At 41.2% G+C, this 18,698-nt stretch overlaps 1 protein-coding gene across 1 annotated transcript; it reads right to left on the bottom strand.

The window, feature by feature from the left end:
• Positions 1-6,310: 6,310 nt before the first annotated feature.
• Positions 6,311-18,092, bottom strand: LOC104528501 (NAD-dependent glycerol dehydrogenase-like; the record flags this gene model as incomplete). Its single annotated transcript, XM_010172530.1, has 4 exons — positions 6,311-6,506; positions 12,749-12,866; positions 17,285-17,357; positions 17,884-18,092. Coding segments are annotated over 4 exons (596 nt in total), but the record flags the coding sequence as incomplete, so codon positions are not given.
• Between the last annotated feature and the right edge of the window lie 606 nt (positions 18,093-18,698).

The following is an 18,698-nucleotide window of genomic DNA, read 5'->3' as shown; positions in this document are numbered from 1 at the left end:
AGAGAAGATTTGCTTCTTCATTCAGGACTGCTAAACTAACTCTAGAAAGTACTGGAGGAGAGAGGGAGGGAGGATGACTTCCTAGTGTTTGCGACCCACTCAAGCCATTTCTATCCCTCAGAAGACACTTCCCAATATTTCTGCAGTGAAAGATTTGTTTAAAATTAGAAATAATAAAGAAAAGAAACTTATGTAGAAGATTAAGGGGCATGTGAAATGCTTGGACAGAAAGATGCTGAAGTTCATTGAAGCTTGTGTTCTGCATGGAGGCTCTAAATATAACCAATATTGTTGCCACCAGAGGCAACAGTCTCCTGCGAAGGGGGAGAAAACTGATGTCCCAGAGGATTGCACTGCCCAGAGAAATCCTGCTGAGCAGCATTAACATGGTTTCATGCAAGATGGTGAGTACATCTACCTGAGATCTGGAAAAAGTAATATATGGTAGGGGACTCAGTCCCACAACTAATTCACCTATCACAGCAATAGGCACTGTGCAGCGTAGCAAAAGTAAATCAACACTTCTAACACCTTATTCACAGGTAAGTATTGAAGTAAAGCCTGTTATCATTTCTTAGGTGAGATTTGAACATCAGGATTGGACAAGTGATATGACAACAAGAGAAGGAACAGAGACAAACCACGCTGTCATCAAGAGAGGTTTGTAATGGAATAGCATAGTATTTGCCATTTTGCTATTTACCAAAACCCTTGTTTTAATCAGGGCTATAATTAAAGCCTTTAATCATTCTGAATAGTTTCAAATGAATGGCTTCTCTCATGCATTAACATATCATTTATGCAACAATTGTACATGTAAGGTAGTGTCAGTAGTCTGTCCAGACATAGGAAGTAACCTATGGAAACACAAATCTATTTGTTGGAATTTTAATACAAATCTGAAAATGTTAGTTTACACATTTAAGAAGCTGTTACAAACTGTCAAGCAAAAAAATATGTATTTTGTGAATGAATGAACTTCCCTAAAGACACAAGTGTATATCTACCAGCAGGCTATGCTGGTGAAAGGGGGACAAATAGAGCATGGCAGAAAGTGCTTGCAGCTGCAGTGTGAGGTTGCGTCCCAAAGGACATCTTCCAGGGCAAGGCATATTGTCCCCACATCCAAGCTAGCAAGGGTCAAATTAGTCCTCATTGAGCCCTAGTTTGGAAAAGGACTTTAACAAAAGCGGGAATGGATCTAGAGCCTTCCCTTATGCCTGGACACATTTTCAGGCCATCCCCGGATTCAAGAACGTATTCAAATGGGAAGGGATGGAGATTGGAGTTACTTGTACTCACCCATGAACAAGTCTTCCTACATTTGCAACTGTTGATAAAGTCCTGGTACCAGAAGCTTCGTGGATTGCAATGGAGTCATTTGGGGTGCAAGTGAATGACAGCTAAATCCAGGCCTTGGTAACGAGAGGTATTTCTGGGTAACCCCTGTGTCCGGTCAACATACGCTGCTTGGCCCCTCTCTGCTCTTCCCTTTGCCTCGGTGCAATGGGGCAACAGGAGCAGCACTGTCAGCAGAGCAGGAGAAAGCAGTCAGATAGGAGAGGTGGGGAAGAGACAGTTCTAGAGAGAGAGGAAAGAGGTACTGAATGGAGGAAAGACACCAGGCAGGTGAAAATCTAGCAGTAAACACTCACCGTCATCATCTTATGGTGACAAGGCATATCACAAGTTGCCCAAAGAGGTTGTGGAATCTCCATCCCTGGAGATATTCAAAACCATCTGGACAAAATCCTGGTTCATGTGTTCTAGGAGTCCCTGCTTGAGCAGGGTGGTTGGACTAGACGATCTTCAGAGGTCCCTTCCAACCTCAACCGTTCTGTGATATGCTGCAAGACTGCATTGGGGTTCTCCAAGGAAGAACATGTATTTTCCTTCCCTGCTTTAAAGAATTAAAACAACATGGAAATTAATGTACAATCAGATTTATAATCATGGGGTAAAACACGTATGGTATTAGAGAAGGCTGGGAAAGGTATCCAATTTTTAGTCTCCAGCTCCTTGCATTTCCCCTCCCAACAACCATTTAACTCTCTCTTGGAGATCATAAACCTCTTGTTCCCAGGTGCTACCATTCCCTTCTCCTCCTCCAACAGCTGGCCAAAAAGGCACCAAGAGCCTCCCAGAGCTCCCTGCTTGCTAAAGGAACAGGAAAGGTAATCCCTTTATACCTTGATTGGTAAAGGTGCTAATTTCTTTAAGAAAATGTTCCAAAATGGGTTTTGCTGAATTTCCAGCAAAACATCGGTGTGTTTCTGAGGAAGAACTACTGGACTCACAGTACTGTGGTGGACTCCATAGGGATGCCCTAGCAGAGGGTTGGATGTACCCTCAGCAGGGCACGTCAGAGCCTGGGACCCCCAAAAAGCAGAAAACCAAAAGGACTTGTGTCCTCACAGCACCTGGTAGCTCCAGTTTCCTCCACATGCCACAGAGAAGCCCCACCTCACAGTGCACAGCTTCCTCTCCTGTTTTGCACTGGAAATTTGAGTGTTCCCCACTGCATTTGCTCCAGTTGTGTGCTGAAATAGGTAAGTAAAATGCACCTGTATGAAACACTACCAACCTGCTGCCCTTGGCTTTGCATATCCATGTACCTGAGACACTCATCTCCCAGATGTCCTCCAGCACAAGGAACATTATGTGGGCACTTCAGGGCTGTGGCACAGGGTGCAATCAGCAGGCATTGCAGGTCACTGGTCTTGGGTCACTAGATGTTACCCACAGCTCCTATGCCTTCAGAAGTGTCACCTTAACACATTTCTTTCAGGGTGACCAGTGATTGATGGCTGAGCTAAAGGTATAAAATCCCCCTTTTTCCTTTCAGAGGCCACAGTAACATTGTCCCACTTCCATGTCAAGCTTAATTCTGCCTTTTAACATAGACATGGAGGAGACTGTGTTAAAAAAAAAAATCTAATATTATGCTTCTGAATAGAGAATTTACCTAAGTAAATAATTATTTTTAAACCCAAGATTTAGGCAGCTTCAGTATTCCACATTATGCTAATGTTTGACAATTACTAAGTGTGGGTATCAGCCAGCATATTTTTTTTTTTAAGTTTAATTTAAAGCAATTTGACATGGAAAGGTTATTACTTTAGTTGCCAATAAAAGCTGTACTTTTAACATAAGTGTACACCAAGCCCTAGGGTATGTGACTATTATCTTTTCTGCAATTATGTGGTGTTCTACATAAATGTTTAAAAAAAAAAAAAAAAAGAAAAAAGAAAAAAAAAAACTTAGAAATATCAAAAGTACTAACTTAGCTGCGTTACCGAAGTTGCGGAGCTGAGGGGAAGCCCAGCTCCCGCAGGCACAGCGCAGGTTGAGGTTTCCTCCTAGAGGTACCGCCGGGAATGGCTCCTCCACCAGAAAGATGCCAGAAAGGCACCTTTTTTCCCCAAACCTTTCCTTCTTTTTTTTCTTTTCTTTTTTTTCCTCCCACCAGGTCTTCTGTGCTGAGACCGAAAATTGCTTTTCTTACATCCCTCTTGAGCTTTTTTTTTCCCTTCTGAGGGGAAATCACCTCTTCCATTTGCTTTGGGGCTGTGTTGCCACAAGAGACCCTGTGAGCATAGTGATGACCAAGGCAGGGTGTGATCCACCCAAAGCACAGATCCCAACCCAAATGCCAGGTTTGGTCCCATCAGAAAGAAACATCCCTGCATGGTCAGCCCCGCCTTTGGGTGGAAATCAGCTTTTTCACCCAGGAAATTAAAGGGGAGACCATGAAGAGCCACAGTGCTGTTGCCAGAACAGCTGAAGCCCTGGGTGCAGGTGTGAGGAGGAGAGAGGTGAAAGCTTGTCCTTTGGAGGAGACACGCCAGCTACACATGCATGAGGAGAGGCATTTCCCTCCCGACACCTGCTCTCCTCCAGGTTTCCTTTCTTTGGCCAAAGCAGGGATGCCATGCAAACCAAAATTGCCATGAAGGTGTTTGCATGTCACCCCATGGACTTGGCACAGAGTGTCCTCCTCCTTTGGGCTGTTTACTCCTGAGCCTGTACAATGGAGCGAGCTGGCTTCTTCCACCAGCCTCTCCAGGCCAGCAAGAGGCAGAGCCAGGGTCCACGTGGGGACATGTCAGTGTCTCCAAACAGGGTCCAAGTCCCACATCCCCACATCAGCCTGTCCAGGCTCTGCTCTGCTCTGCCCTTCAAAGGCAGAGCCTGGGGGCCAGCAGATCAGAGTGAGACAAGCTCCAGTACAGACACTGGAGGCTACTCAGTTAAAGAGATCATTTTGATTTTTTAATTTTTGTTTTAAGTCTGGGTTGTGTTTTGTTTTTTTTTTTCTGTCTGAGTTTTGTTTTTAAAGTTACTTTGAAGCTTGCAAAAGTCACAGCATGACCCCTGTTGGCTGAAAATCTTCTTCCCAAAACAAACCGGCACCAGGGCAATGAACTTCAGCTTCCTGCAACGCCCTGCCAGCATCTTTTGGTGCTGACCTGCAACCATCTCCAGACAGGGGAAGGGAGTGCAGGCTCAGCAGCCTGTTCAGCCCTTTGTCTTTTTACTGAGAAAGTCAGAACATTGGTTACAGTTCCAGTGCCAACTGCAGTTCATGTTTCAAATTAGCTCAAGTTTGTTATTTTACACTTTAGGTAGAAGCTGCAACAAACCATTCACCAGCAGTCCAAGCGATAGTATACAAGCCCCTCTGGGATCCCTTGGAAGAGCTCCTGATGAGTTCACCAATGTTTGCACATTAACCTCTGGGTGAAAAGCCAGCCAGAAGGATGTGAGAGCTCCACCGAGCCCTCCAGAGCATGACACAAAATGATGCAAGTGTGGGAGCTAAGGGAGAAAAGGTTTTGTGAGCCTAGAATAATAATACAACGTTTAAATCCTTAATTGTTTTTCTTGAAGGTTTATCCAAAATTGAGCTCTCCTTAAGCCTGTGAGTTTGCAGAGCATTGTCAATAAATTAGATCATGCACACAAGGCAGGGATTTCCAGCCAAAAAGCTCTAGCCCTGAGTCGCTTAACAGCAACACTCCCCAGAAAAACGACTCGAGATGAAACATGAGATATGTATTAATTATCAATGGTCTAATAGAAAATTTAATGAAGACAAGTATCTTCTTGCACTTTATCCACGATAACGATGATAGTACGTCAGCGAGATGCACACCTTACAATGCGGTGGTGAATGTCAAGTCTGAAGCCATTATAGCAATTCACCACAATAATGGCCAGCCAATGTATGGACTTGTAGCACTTCATCAAAGTAATGACATTCATCCACAATTATTTATGTTATGGTAACAAAGAGCTGCCAAATGCAAAACAAATGACATGAGGATTTGCAAGTGAATTCCTTCCCGTAAATTCTCCTTAGGTTATGCTTAAAGGTCCTCAGGATGGGAGTCTCTATAAATGCACAGTTATCAAAAAGGTGATGTTATTGTGCCACATTTTCCTGCCTATAAGCAATGAACCCAGCACTATTGCTGAAATGAGCTCGTCAGCCAGCAGAACTGTATTAATATCATTTGAGCTGGCCCTGATTTACACTGGAGAGTTGTCTTCAGAATTTTACAAGAGGCAAAAAAATAAAAAAATAATAAATTAGAAAACAACCTTTGCTTACATCTGCCTATCAAGAAAAACAAAGACCCAGTTACATCAACATTTAAACAAGCGTTCAACTTAAAGTATATGAGCAGTCCCCACTTACCTCAATGGGCTTTGGATTAGAGCCATTATAATTACCAACCATGATGCTCTACTAAGTGCAGTACTTCCCTTTCAGGGGCATTTATGTGGGTGTTTGTATAAAAACACTGTCAAAAACTAAGAACACCAGTAAATAGAAAATGGCAACATTCAGGTTCAAATGCAATGAACTAATTTAATTTTTTTAACGCTACAACCAACTGTTTTTCACCGTTCACAGATGTCACTGGAACAACTTGAATACAAAAAATTGTCTAAGAACAATATACTACGCCGACCAGCTAATATTGATTGCTTTAAAAATGCCCCCTGTTAAACTAAATAATAGCCAAATTTCACTGCAGCAAATGTGCTTTTATATCATGAAATACTAATTTAACAGAAATCTGAATGCATAGCGAAAAACATAGCATAAAATGTTGAAAATTAAGGAATTCTTTTTTCTTTTTAATTGTACAAGTCTCCAAAGCAACACCTGAAAGAAGAAAACAATCATTTCGTATCAGCTGGCCACTTAGCCACACAGGCTAAAGCTGGGGCTAAGCTAAACTCTAACCCATGCTTTCCAAAGTGAACTATGCTCCTGAGAGGGGATGCTGGAGGACACCCCTCACCACAGGCTCTGGCCACCCTCGATGACCAGATTATGGCCCGTCATGTAATCCGAGGCTTCAGAGGCCAAATAGACGACAGCAGCCTGCAGATCAGTCGCCTGAGCCAGCCTCCCAGCCGGGATGTCCCCCAGCCAGCGCCGCACCAGTGGCCTCAGGTCCTTGGAGCGGATGAGCGGCGTGTCAACGATGCCCCTGCAACGAGCAGATGCACCAAGAGTTTAGCACTCGGTTTTCTCCAGAAGGAAAGGCAGCAATTATAGGTGTTTGAGATGAAAATTTTGAAAGAAAAAAACATGGAATATCATGAAGGAGATGCACAAGTCAGACCTGCTCTGTCTCTGCTGAAAGTCACCATACAAACTTCAGTAGTGCTTCTTTCCTATTGCCTTTCGCTGCCGCCGGGCAGGCTTAGAGGTTTTCTTTAAAGCGAGTCCAGACATACTATATTCTTAGCTAATAGCAATACCCCCTTAATTTAGATTAGTCATTTCAATAACCAGTTTAATTTTTTTTCTAGAAAACAGCCATGGCATTGGAAACGAAAGCACCTTGAACCAGGTCTGTAGCGGCTTTTCGGAATTATCGTCCTTCTACCAATTTCTTGTCTTACCACTTTACAGAGTAATTTGTGTACAGCCCAGAAACTGAAAACAGCCCGACTTCCCATATGTCAAAAAACAGGAGAAACAAAAACCTGTGCCCTTCTGGGCATCAGACTCCACACAAAAAAGGAGAGGCAAAGATGAGCACAGCCTGCCCAGTGCAACTCCCCTTAAATCAACACCCCGACAAATCACCCCACATTCACCTGTCTCTCCTCTTTGCCATTAATGAGTGACTACACCATTTCTTAAAACTCTGCTAAGTTCATTTTCTTCAGGTGCCCTAAAAATGAGTGATGCTCCGGGAAGCACAATGCAGGGCGAACATTTTGTCTGGCTTTTATGACTTTAACTGAGACTGATTTGTCATACTCCTCCTTAACAACATATTTGTATTTTGCGAAATGTATAATTTTTTCAGCCCCTGAACAAATATATTTACATAACTGTGTCTAACGAGAAATTACATTTAACTTCTCAGAAATGACAATAACTAAAACCTGAACTGCCAATTCCACTTCATTAGTGTGGTAGAAATGCATTCCAAATGTTAATAAAAATTCCAACATGCTGATAAATTAGCGCTTCTAAGGAGCATGTGACACCTTGGTTAACATATTCAACCTCAATTATATTTCTCTTCAGCACCCTGTTATCTGGAACCTTTGCTGGCAATCAGAGGTGCTGTTTTTCAGCGGCCAATTTTCTAGATAATGTAGCTTATCAACACTGTGGGTAAACTTGCCAATGAAATCAGGCTGCACTGAACCACACACACGCTAATTGCATCTCTTTTTTATGCATATTTACAGACTGTCACTTCAAAGAAATCAGTGGCCCATTGAGGCAGCCAGTTAGCTGGAAGAATTGCCTCTTGCAAATGAAAATTAGCAAACAAGCTAGTGATAAATATGAAATGAACAAAGTATAAAAATATTCGTTTTGTTCTGAAACTTCATCGGCATCCCAATTTATACTTCCAAGGAAATGATTTTTTTGAGACACACTGGATTCTGGGTATGAGATTTACCTTTTGTTTTAAATGAAGGCTGAAATTTACTATTTACTCTGTTACAAAGTGGAACTAATTCAGACTTTCCCCCAAACATTCTGTTTTCACTAATCAGGATTTAAATATTGGCTTTATTTTTTTATTGTTATTGTCAATAAACACCAAAGCAGTTCAGAAACACTGAGCGATGCAGCTCGTTTAAACTCCAGCAGCATAATAAAACCAAACACATTCCAGTATAGGACTGCAGACAGTTTACCTATTTCCCCCAAGCACAGACCCCTCTCTCCCCCCTTGCTCTCCCAAACTTCTCGAGAGCTGGTTTTCTTCAGAGAGAAACGTGCTTTGAGCAGCAGATGTGATATATGTTGGACACCTTTCCCTTACGTGCCTTTCACCATGCTTACAAAACCATCAACACAATCATTTTGGCTTTGCACTGTCAGAGATCAGAATAAGATCCTTATGATTTTATAATTTTTTTTTTAATTTACATATATGTTTTAACCCAGTGGGAGTGCACATTAGGGAATACGACACAGATTAAGGAATACAAGTCCTCCAGCACAACAGATTTTGCTAAAAAGAGGATATTTTTCAATCTGTTTGGAAAAATGATCTTTGGACTATCACTGCAACCTGTAAATCACAGCGCCGTGGCTCTTGCTGGACCTTTCTTTAGGTTCACTTCAAGTAGCAAAAATGTAGATGTGTAACAAAACTTTATTACAAATTTTTTCTATAGAAATGAGAAAAAAATACAGCGCAAAACTTAAAAGTTGCAAACACACATACTGATGGCACTATAAATATTAGGCATGTCATTGATACTACACATCTTCTGGGAAAGCTTTGGTGCCAAGTTGGGCAATTTAATGTTGTCGAACCCTTTTAGGCAGATTTTAGTTGGCTTCTAACCAGTTCCAGCAAAGACAACTGCCAATGCATTAATTCCCTACCTCATCTCATATGCAGTGCTGAGCCTATCAGTACTTTCTGTTGCATGTCAATGTAATATCAAACTGCTGGTTCCTTAATGTTAGACATGAGCATCAATATTTCATTATTGATACACAGGACAATTTGAGACATTAGGAAAAAAAAAATTAAAAAACCCCAAAAAACTATTGCCTAAAACATTTCCACTTCAAGAGACACATTAGGAAAAATATCACTTACCAGATACTTAACTGGAATTGTTATGTGCGCTCAATCCCCAAATGAGAGCAAAAAAAAAAGATTCCATCTGTGTGTAACTTGATTTCTTTCAGATGAGTTATTAATTTGAATGAGTTAAGTACACTCCACTTAATCAGGAAGTGTTTAATCAAGAGATCCACTTAATTGGGACATCTCCCAAGGAATTAGATTTAAGTCCAAAGATACTTACCAGCAACAAATGCTGCTTAATAGGGACAGTAATGCTGCTTAATTGGGGCGCCTTCAGGTGATGCTGGGGTGCTCCTTCTCCTGCCAGCTCTGCCTCTTCATCCCCCACGACTGGGTACAACCAAATCTGTGGTTATCCCACCCTACCTGCTTTCTGACTCCTCTTACCCACCAGGCTAGTAGCCTGGTACAACACCATACCAGGTTGCCTTTGTACCGTTCCTGGGGATCAAGGGGATGAAGCCTCTTTGCCCATCTCAGCCAAAACCCAAATACCTGCAGACCAGCAGTAGGCAACATGGTTCATCCCCTGGGATGCTAAGTTTCACGAGGTCCCCAAGAAGCTGGTTTGACTGTGGCTGTAGGTTGAGATGAAGATCAGCTTCCAACTGCCTATCCCAAAAGTCATCACGTTATAGCATTTTATGCTTTGGAAATCAAGCAGAGAAATGCAATTACCCCCCAAAATGGACATGGATTCAGTGCAATGGCTCCAAAAATTAAGCATTCCAATGCTGCACGTGCCACAAACCAGAGATCCTTGAAAGTCCCCTGCTCCAGCACACCCGACACATTCCATATGGGCAGGGACCAGAAAAGGTCCATGGGCAGCCAGACACTAGACACTAGTCAATGTTGTGTAAAGGTCCCTGTTCACACCCAGGTCCCCTCTGCAGCCTGACCACCACATACTTTTCAGGAAGGCTCCAGCACCCTTTTATTTTGCACAACATCAACTGTGCAGCAGCCTACAAAGCAACTGCCCTAGGAGGTGGCAGAAGGGCTGAGCACAGTTACCATGATTCATGGAGACATTCACTGCTGCCTGGAGCAACGGGCAAAGTCAGCCAAAGCATCCAGGGAGTCTTGGCCACCTTCTCACCATGGGCATGAGGTTTGCCTGGCCATCAAGAGAAGCCTACATCTTCAATTTTATAAATGCAATAAATTATCCTAAGGGCTCTGCCATAACATTTTATGCATTGATAACTTTTATGCATTGCTCTGCATAAGTTTTATGCACTCATTAAGAAATTAAGTTGATAAAAATGACCAGATAGGAAGAAGGAAAAAAGGCCAAAAGGTTTGTATGGTGAAATAACGTTTGAAGCCAGACTGGAGTGCTTGGAGCTTCAGACAAAGATATGCTGAGAGTGCCTTAAAACATTAACTCAACCATGAGTGGGAGGAACAAAGGACTTAAGGACACACTTAAATATTTTACTTATCCAGAGATTATCTTGGGTACCATCATGTCTTGTATCTACCTCTGTGCTCCTCACTCTCCTCAGAAACCCCTCCTAAGATGGCTACATGCTAGGCTGGACAGCTATACTCAGAAAGACCTGTGCATATGGGACAATTTTCAACCCTGCAAAGTACTCTTGTGGCATTGAGAGATGTGCTGTCGCATTGAGGGTAGTGCCAGGTGTTGGCTACTAAGCTCAAGTGGGCTGAAGATGCTCCTGTGCCTCGGTGAGTCACATCAAGAGACAAAACAACAAGACCAGTGGGGTCCACAGTTCTAAGGATGAGTCCAAATTTGCACTGGAATGTAGATTCACATCTCATATAGGCAGAAGGGCAAACGTGAATGTTAATCCACTCTCAAGCACATGTGCTTTTGCTTCTGGTGAGGAGGCAGCTGAGCTACATGAACCACTGTAAAATGTCCCATATGTACAGGTCTTTCTGATCCTGGATGTCCAACCTGGCACGTAGTTGTAGGCTCCTTCCTCTGAACCACTACCCAGAGCTCCTGGGCAGCCCTGGCATGAGGGGCTCAGCTGGGAACTGCTGGGAGGAAAGTTCTGCCTGATTGCCAGGGCCATTCAGCCCAGGTCCCTGCTGCATTAGGGTGGACAACTTTGTCCAGAATGGGGGACCTTAAAGACAGTAAAAACATTTGTCTTCTGTGAACCCTTTCTGGATATTCCTCCACAAAGAAGAACCTTCATTCTTGTTGTAGGATTTTGGGCTTGGATCTAGAGTTTAAAACAAGTAGGGATGATCAAACAACCCTGTTTTGTCTTGAAAAGGAGAAAAAGAGAAGTGTGACTATTTTTTGACAATTGCCTCCAGACACAACTTCTTCAAATACGAGTATATATTTCCAACTTATACAAAACAATGAGTTTTGATGATTTGGTGGATATTTTTTAAATGTATGTAAATCCCCTAGAAATGGGTAATTCCTCATCGAAGAGCCTCCTCATCTGTGTTTGCTGTGACTGTGGCGCTGCTGTCCCACCTCCATTGGGAAAGATTACTCGTGTGTTTTCAGACAAAGTTCCTGCCAGGTCCTGCTGAGCTTTCTTAATTCCCTTCATCTCCTCTGGCTCCTGAAAATCAGTGTAAATTCACTAGCACCAGTTGTGAGAACACTATTGCAGGGCTGCTTGCATTGGCATAGGGAAAATCCCATTATAAAGTAAGATACTCTAAAGAATCTGTGGATCACATAGAGTGATGGCTGGAATCAGTTCTATAATTAGTAATAAATAATCATAAGGAAGACAGCTAGCACAAGGAAGTGGAGAGCAGACCGACTGAAAACAGAAGCGCTTGCCATTGAGCGCTGTGAATTTTTATTTTTTTTTTACTCCACTTTGTGGATTAAAATATGTAATTTGTTTTTCCTAATTTGATGTACGTTATATCTTCATTATTACAATTCAACTCCTGGGTTAAAATCCTGCCCTTACTTAACTCTGATTGACTTCAATAGTCTACAGAATTTGACCGCTTCCAATTAACACTATCCACTTGGGTTTCTACTTAGGACTATCATGCACTGTTAATTGTTTAATAAAATTGCTGTGTTGAGCATGTGTGTGAGAAACAGGGAGAGAAAAAGTGTACGTGGTAAGAAAACTTTTCTTTGTGAATAAATACCGTAAAATAAAACATACATCTTTAAGCCTCTAAAAATAAGGAGAATGTAATTTGTAATAAATATATATATATATATTTACAAAATTACACCTGGCCTCCTGTGATTGTCAGGGCTGAACAGTATCTCAATTACAGCAGTACAATGTGGCTTTTAAAGTGCCTATATATTTGTCTCAAGTAAAAAGGGGAAAGAAGTATTGTCTATTAAGTGTCAAAAGCCTTTTCTTTAACCGCAGAAGGCTTGGACAGACTAAGGAAATATTTCATCTGGAAGAGAAATGCTAAAAACTACCCTTCACGTTATTGGAAAACCTATTATCAAATGCTAAAACCTCTTCTTAAATCCTTGAGTATACACAGCAACAGAGCAGGCTTGGTTCTAAGTATTTAAACCTTTGTTAAGGAAAAGACAACATAAAAAGGGATGCAATCCACCTGCTAATTAGAAACTTTATTTGCCGAGATACTGTTCATTTGAGCTTTTTAGAACATTTCATTCTCTTTGTACCTTCAAAATGAGACTACATTTTACTTACGGGGAAATGCAGTTGACATTTACTCCTCTGTCAATCCACTCGGTTCCTAATGTCTGTGTTAATTTTACGACCCCAGCTTTCGAGGCATTGTACGCCAACTGCTTCTGCGGGTGTGGGACTAGGAGAGATTCAGAGATAGAAAATTAGTTATTCTCCACAAATGAAGATTTCTTAGGCATTACACGGACAATTCCCTGCATTGAGATGAACTAGTTGTCATTTTCCTTGATACTAGGCAGGGAGCAAGAGGAATTTAGCCACTCAACAAACTCTCAACTGTATTTTGCTATGTAACATATTTGCTTCAGCAGCTGGGCTACTGGAAAAAGATGGAGAGGAGAAAAAAGAAAAAGAAATAAAGACATTTAAAAGGTTCCATATTTGTGCAAAGTAAAACCCCATGTATTAAACATACATATGAAATATTTGACTATTCTCAGGAAAGATAAATAATCATATATAAACATGTACTTTCATGTATTATACACATACGTATGTTGATATACAAAATACTTGTACACTGTAATGCTAATAAAAATAATATAGCATAATGATATAACATGATATGATTTAACATAACAGATACAATATATTATAATATAAAGAATAGAATAGAATATCTATATAATAGATGTTATATAACATATTGTATTATACATAACTCCTTGGAACAAATTATTCTCCTTAATTTTTAATGTCTGAAGCAAATACATCATATTATCTAATCAGTGTTTGTGTGGATGTGAACACAGGTGCATCCCAAAAAATTCAGAACACCCACCACTTTCAAAATCTGAAGCTTTTGAAAATGTTTCAGAGATGTCACATGTCAGTCAGAGAGGGAAAATGATCGGCTTGCTAATTACGGTGTTCAGGCTTGTTAGTGCTGAGTGCTCGGGTGGCTCTGCCCCTCCACCAGCTCTCACACTTGCCATATTCCCAGGAAAGCTATTTAAGGACAAATCTCCAGTGGGTGGAAAGTGCTTTAAACCCATAGGAGTCACAGAATCAAAGAAGGTATTGAGTTGGAAGGGACCTTCAAAGGTCATCTAGTCCAACCCCTCTGCAGTGAGCAGGGACATCTTTACTAGAGCAGGTTGCTCAGAGTCCCATCAAGCCTGAACCTTGAGTCCAACCACATCAGTCCAGCAGCTGGGATTGACACTCACAAAGTGTCTCTCCTCGAACTTTTCTGGCTGCTGTCATGACTTCATTAAACAAATCCAGGGTGAGGCACTGATCCGTAATTAGCACCATATCGGTACTGAGCATCACTGAGTTGGTTTTAATTTATGAAGTTAAGTTGGTGCATCACTTCTATATCACCACCATCCATGGTATCCCAACATATCCACAACTACTTTGATTGACTAAAACTATTGGGTTTGAGTATGTCAATTCAAAGAGTAAAAAGAAGATGGTAACAAATTGAGTTATCCAAACTCTGAAAGAGCAAAAAGCCCCCCTGCAAATTACTGAGCATGTGAATAAGGACTTTGCCTTGAACATAGATGTTTGTGAAAGACATCTAAAGCACGCTCATGATGGGAACAACAAATAGTGTTTCTGTTTTTCGGCACATGCTGAAGGTTTGCTCAGAATTTGGAAGCCTTTGCTCACTACAAAGGGCGTTTCATACCATGGCCCCACTCTGTCAACATTTATTCTATGCTCACTTTCTGTTCAATATGAAATAACTCACATTTTGACCAGCACAACTGCTTTGCCCTCTGCGTGTGCCTGTCACCCCCTAGACACAGCGTGCCGTGCGGGCTCTCAAAAAGACATGGAATGTAATTTCTTGATTAATTGCCATGCATCAGCTCCAAGTTACACACAACTTCGGTAGTTAACCTCGCAACCTCCCAAAAGCAGTTCTTTGCTAAACTTTCCAAACGTGTCTGTTTGTGATAAATCATTCGGCGTTTGCTAAGAGAAGAGTTTTGGCACCAGCTCTCCACCTCTGGCACATGTGGGTGAGAACAGCACGTTGCTGCAAACTATCAGAATCAGCTTTCAGATTTGGGGTGGGTGCTCAGACAGGGTTTTCAGGAGTTCTTCTGTGTAAATGCTTTTGACTTCATAAGAATATCTAAGGAAGGTAATTCAGAAGGTGAAATTTCCCCCTCCTGAGACACTTGGCCCCTCTCAATGGGAAGAACTCAAGGAGCCAATGAACGTTGTGGAGTTCTGGAGCTGGGTGGGCTTTCTGCACCTGAGCAGAAGAGCACATCTGCAACCCTCCAAAACTCATACAAAATGGGGCTAGAACTTGTGAATAAAGCTGTACATCCAGCAGTGTCACCAGAAAAATGAATTTGTAAGGCTTCTGGGAAGTGAGGACACTCACTCCTGCTTCAGACGGAGAAGATGGGAGGGAAGCAGATAAAAATGCTGCCAACATCAGCTACGTTACATGTTAACACCTGACACTATGTTTTTGCAACCTTGTTTGGTGCATAAAGCTTCTAGCCTGACCTTGAAGCAGTCATGTAATGCTAATGAGAGGTACACGCAGCTAGAGAAGACCAGACCACTTCCCACTAAAGATATTCACTGTAAAAATTACAGATTTGAGTTACACCTGCGCAGATCGCAGAGCCGCAGCAGCCTCGTCTCCGCTGCTGAAGCATACGTCTGGAATAAATCCAGTGAAATACCAGAATCAAAATGCACATATGCAAAATGTATGCAGCTTATCTTCAATTAATTAAAACTGATTCTGAGCAGTGTATCTGGAAAAATCACAAACAAATACCTCCCTATCCTGCTAAGAGTCTCCTCATTTTCCTGTATCTCTGAAGAAGGACTCAACCTACCAAAAAAGAAAAAAAAAAAAAAATCCCCTAACTATTTCTAGAAACATTTCATACTATGCCAGTTGGCCAACATACTTAAATAACCAACCAACCAACATATTTATTTAACATTCAGCAGATGGACATGATATGAACATCGTGGTTTGCAGTCGTAGTTTTATAACTACTAGATTTTTTCAATGCCAAGATTCAAACAGGTTCAGAAGGTAAATGCATCTCTTCATCTCTTAACTTCTGGCCTAGCATGCATTAGCTTTCAATGACATTTAAATGCATCTTGCAATGACCTTTCCAGGCTGCTCTCACAGTTGTTTCCAATGTTTATTCGTGCTCCAGGACTGATGCTGCCCTCAAAGGTGATCCCCACGTGGGTCCCAGTGGACTTGGCGTTCAAGCCAAGGAGGTGCAGCCCCGAGCTGGGACTGGGACGGATGTCGTGGTGGGATGGATGATGTGGTGGGATGGCATCACCTCCTGGTTCAATAAAGCTATGCCAGGCCCAGTGGGAAATGCTTCTCTCTCTGGGCTGCAAGAGCAAGTCCAGGAGCAGTGTGCCAAACCAGCAGACCCCCAGCTGGTGCCAATTTCCAGAGCTTCATAACTTTCCATAGGGTGGAATACCTCCCAGTAAATTTTGCTTTGCACCAATGATCTGGACATTGACAGCCCAAGCCCAGACCAGAGCCCCACAGAGCATGAAAATCTGGGGTATTTGAAATGTAAAGCTCTACATATTTCTCAAAACTATTTTTCTTTGGGGGATTTTGTACCTCAACAAAGCTGGGGTAGAGGGATGGTGCTTGTGTTTAAGCATAAGTAAAACAGCTGGTAAAGACACTTGAAAAAAAGATTAACAACAACATTATAAATGCATTTTTGAAGAAACATTTAAAGTTACTGTGCAATAAACTGAGCAGAATGTCACAGAATGTCAAACTGGGCACAGTAAAAATAAATGTTATTCCCAAGGAAAATAAAAAGACTGCATATTTATGTAACATTCAGCAGATGGACATGATATTAATACAGGGGTTTTCAGTTGTACTTTTATAGCTACTAGATTTTCTTGCCTAACTTGGCAACCCAAGGCACCATTTGATTTTTGGATTTGGACAATACTGCAACAGATGTCCAGACCAATAAAATAAATTCCTAAAGGGCTATGCTTAATTTGTGTAATTGATCAATTTTTGTTACATGGGCCTCAGTTCACCAGCATGTAACTGCCTTTCAGATTAGCTCAGCAGTAGGGATTTCATTCCATATGTTACAATGGTTTATTGGTGCTTTTGACAATACTGCTGATTCAGCAGCGTTGGTGGAGACACCTGTTGGCAACGATAATGAAATAAAATCAGTGGATACTGGGGTGAAAATGGGCACAAAAGCTTTTGGGTGGCTTGTAAACATCATGGGAGACAGCTTCCTGCACTCCAGCCTGTTTGCCTGACATTGCCCACACCTCTCCCATGCCACCAGTGCATTGGAGTCAGAGAAGGTGACTCCACCTCTTCTATAAAAAGTAATAAGTGCTCTAAAACAGAGAGGACAGATAAATGGTGAAAAATTATATCAATAAAAATTTTGTAGTACATTTCCTCTAATACAAAATGTCAGTGATTTACTCCTTCCCAATACAGGTTTAATTGATTCAAATAGCATCGGTAGTAATTAAAATATGGATTCTGAAGCACAACTGTTAGCTCTCATCACTCACCTATTAAACTTGCCATAGATGCTGTGTTAATTATCTTCCCATATCCTTGATTCAGCATAATGCGGCCTGCAGCCTGTGACAGAAATTAAAGGAAAGACCAGTGACCCTTTTTGTGATTGTGCTAATAATGACATGATAATAAATTAGTCTTCACTTTTCAGAAGAGTTTATGTGCTAACACATTTTTTTTTTAAACGCTTCACATAAAAGCTTGGTATAAAAATGGTTGATGCAGGAAAAATCCCATTGCCATTTCAGACCCTCTTCACTATTGACAATATTGTTTTCAAAATAATCACTAATGTTGGGAATGGTCTCCCAAAGATTCCTGGTTTTCAGGATGTCTCAAATAATCACCTTCCAAAAAATCTGGCCATTCTTAAATGCCTGGCCTTGGGCAGTAAGTACCAGCTGCTTTTCAAAATATTTACCAAAAATCTGTAATTTATATAAAGCAAATCTCTCCTTAACTCCACCAAAACCAGGACCAATTTTATTGTGATAATTAGTAAAAAATTGTTATTAAATCTTGATAAAGTAAATGCTTAGTAAATTATTACCCATCTGCAAAACAAATGAGTACAGCGTTTCCCACTCACTTGGCAGCACAAAAATAATCCTCGTAAATTAACATTAAAAGTTTTGTCCCATTCTTCTAAGGAAGTATCTTCGCTCGCAGAGTTCATATTGATTCCTGCATTGTTGCACGCAATGTGGACCGTGCCCCAGCGAGCAACAATGGTGTCCACCATCCTTTGTACATCCTCAGGTTTGCTGACATCTGCTGTGAGGGCAATGCTTTTAATCCCTGCATTAAAATAAGAGTGATGAAACCAGTATAGGAATTCACAGAGGTAGGAAAATTATCAATTTTATTATTATTTATTAATTATATGTATATATTTTATATTTATGCCTCCATAATTCACTGTAGCAAAAATTCTAGCAAAAGGTGTGTTTGTTACTGTAAAATTGCTATTAAAAAGTTGCTAACTCGTGCGAGGTTTGCTTGTTGGAGGTAAAGATAAAACCGACAGTATAGGAATTCACAGAGGTAGGAAAATTATCAATTTTATTATTATTTATTAATTATATGTATATATTTTATATTTATGCCTCCATAATTCACTGTAGCAAAAATTCTAGCAAAAGGTGTGTTTGTTACTGTAAAATTGCTATTAAAAAGTTGCTAACTCGTGCGAGGTTTGCTTGTTGGAGGTAAAGATAAAACCGAGGTACGAGTGTGGAGTCTGCCACTGCACTAGGACGAAGCTTTGAACACTGCACCATCTTCTGTCCAAACCCTCAACTGCAGCTGTCCCATCCATGAGCAGTTCCACAGAGACCATCATCCCTCCTGGGTGGATGGGAACTGCTCAGGAACAAGATAACAAGATAAAGCAAAGGTGGATTA

The sequence above is a fragment of the Antrostomus carolinensis genome, unplaced genomic scaffold (genome assembly GCF_000700745.2).
Source record: "Antrostomus carolinensis isolate BGI_N321 unplaced genomic scaffold, ASM70074v2 scaffold1927, whole genome shotgun sequence".
In the NCBI taxonomy this organism is placed as follows: Eukaryota; Metazoa; Chordata; class Aves; order Caprimulgiformes; family Caprimulgidae; genus Antrostomus; species Antrostomus carolinensis.
This window is presented reverse-complemented; position numbering and strand designations above follow the sequence as displayed.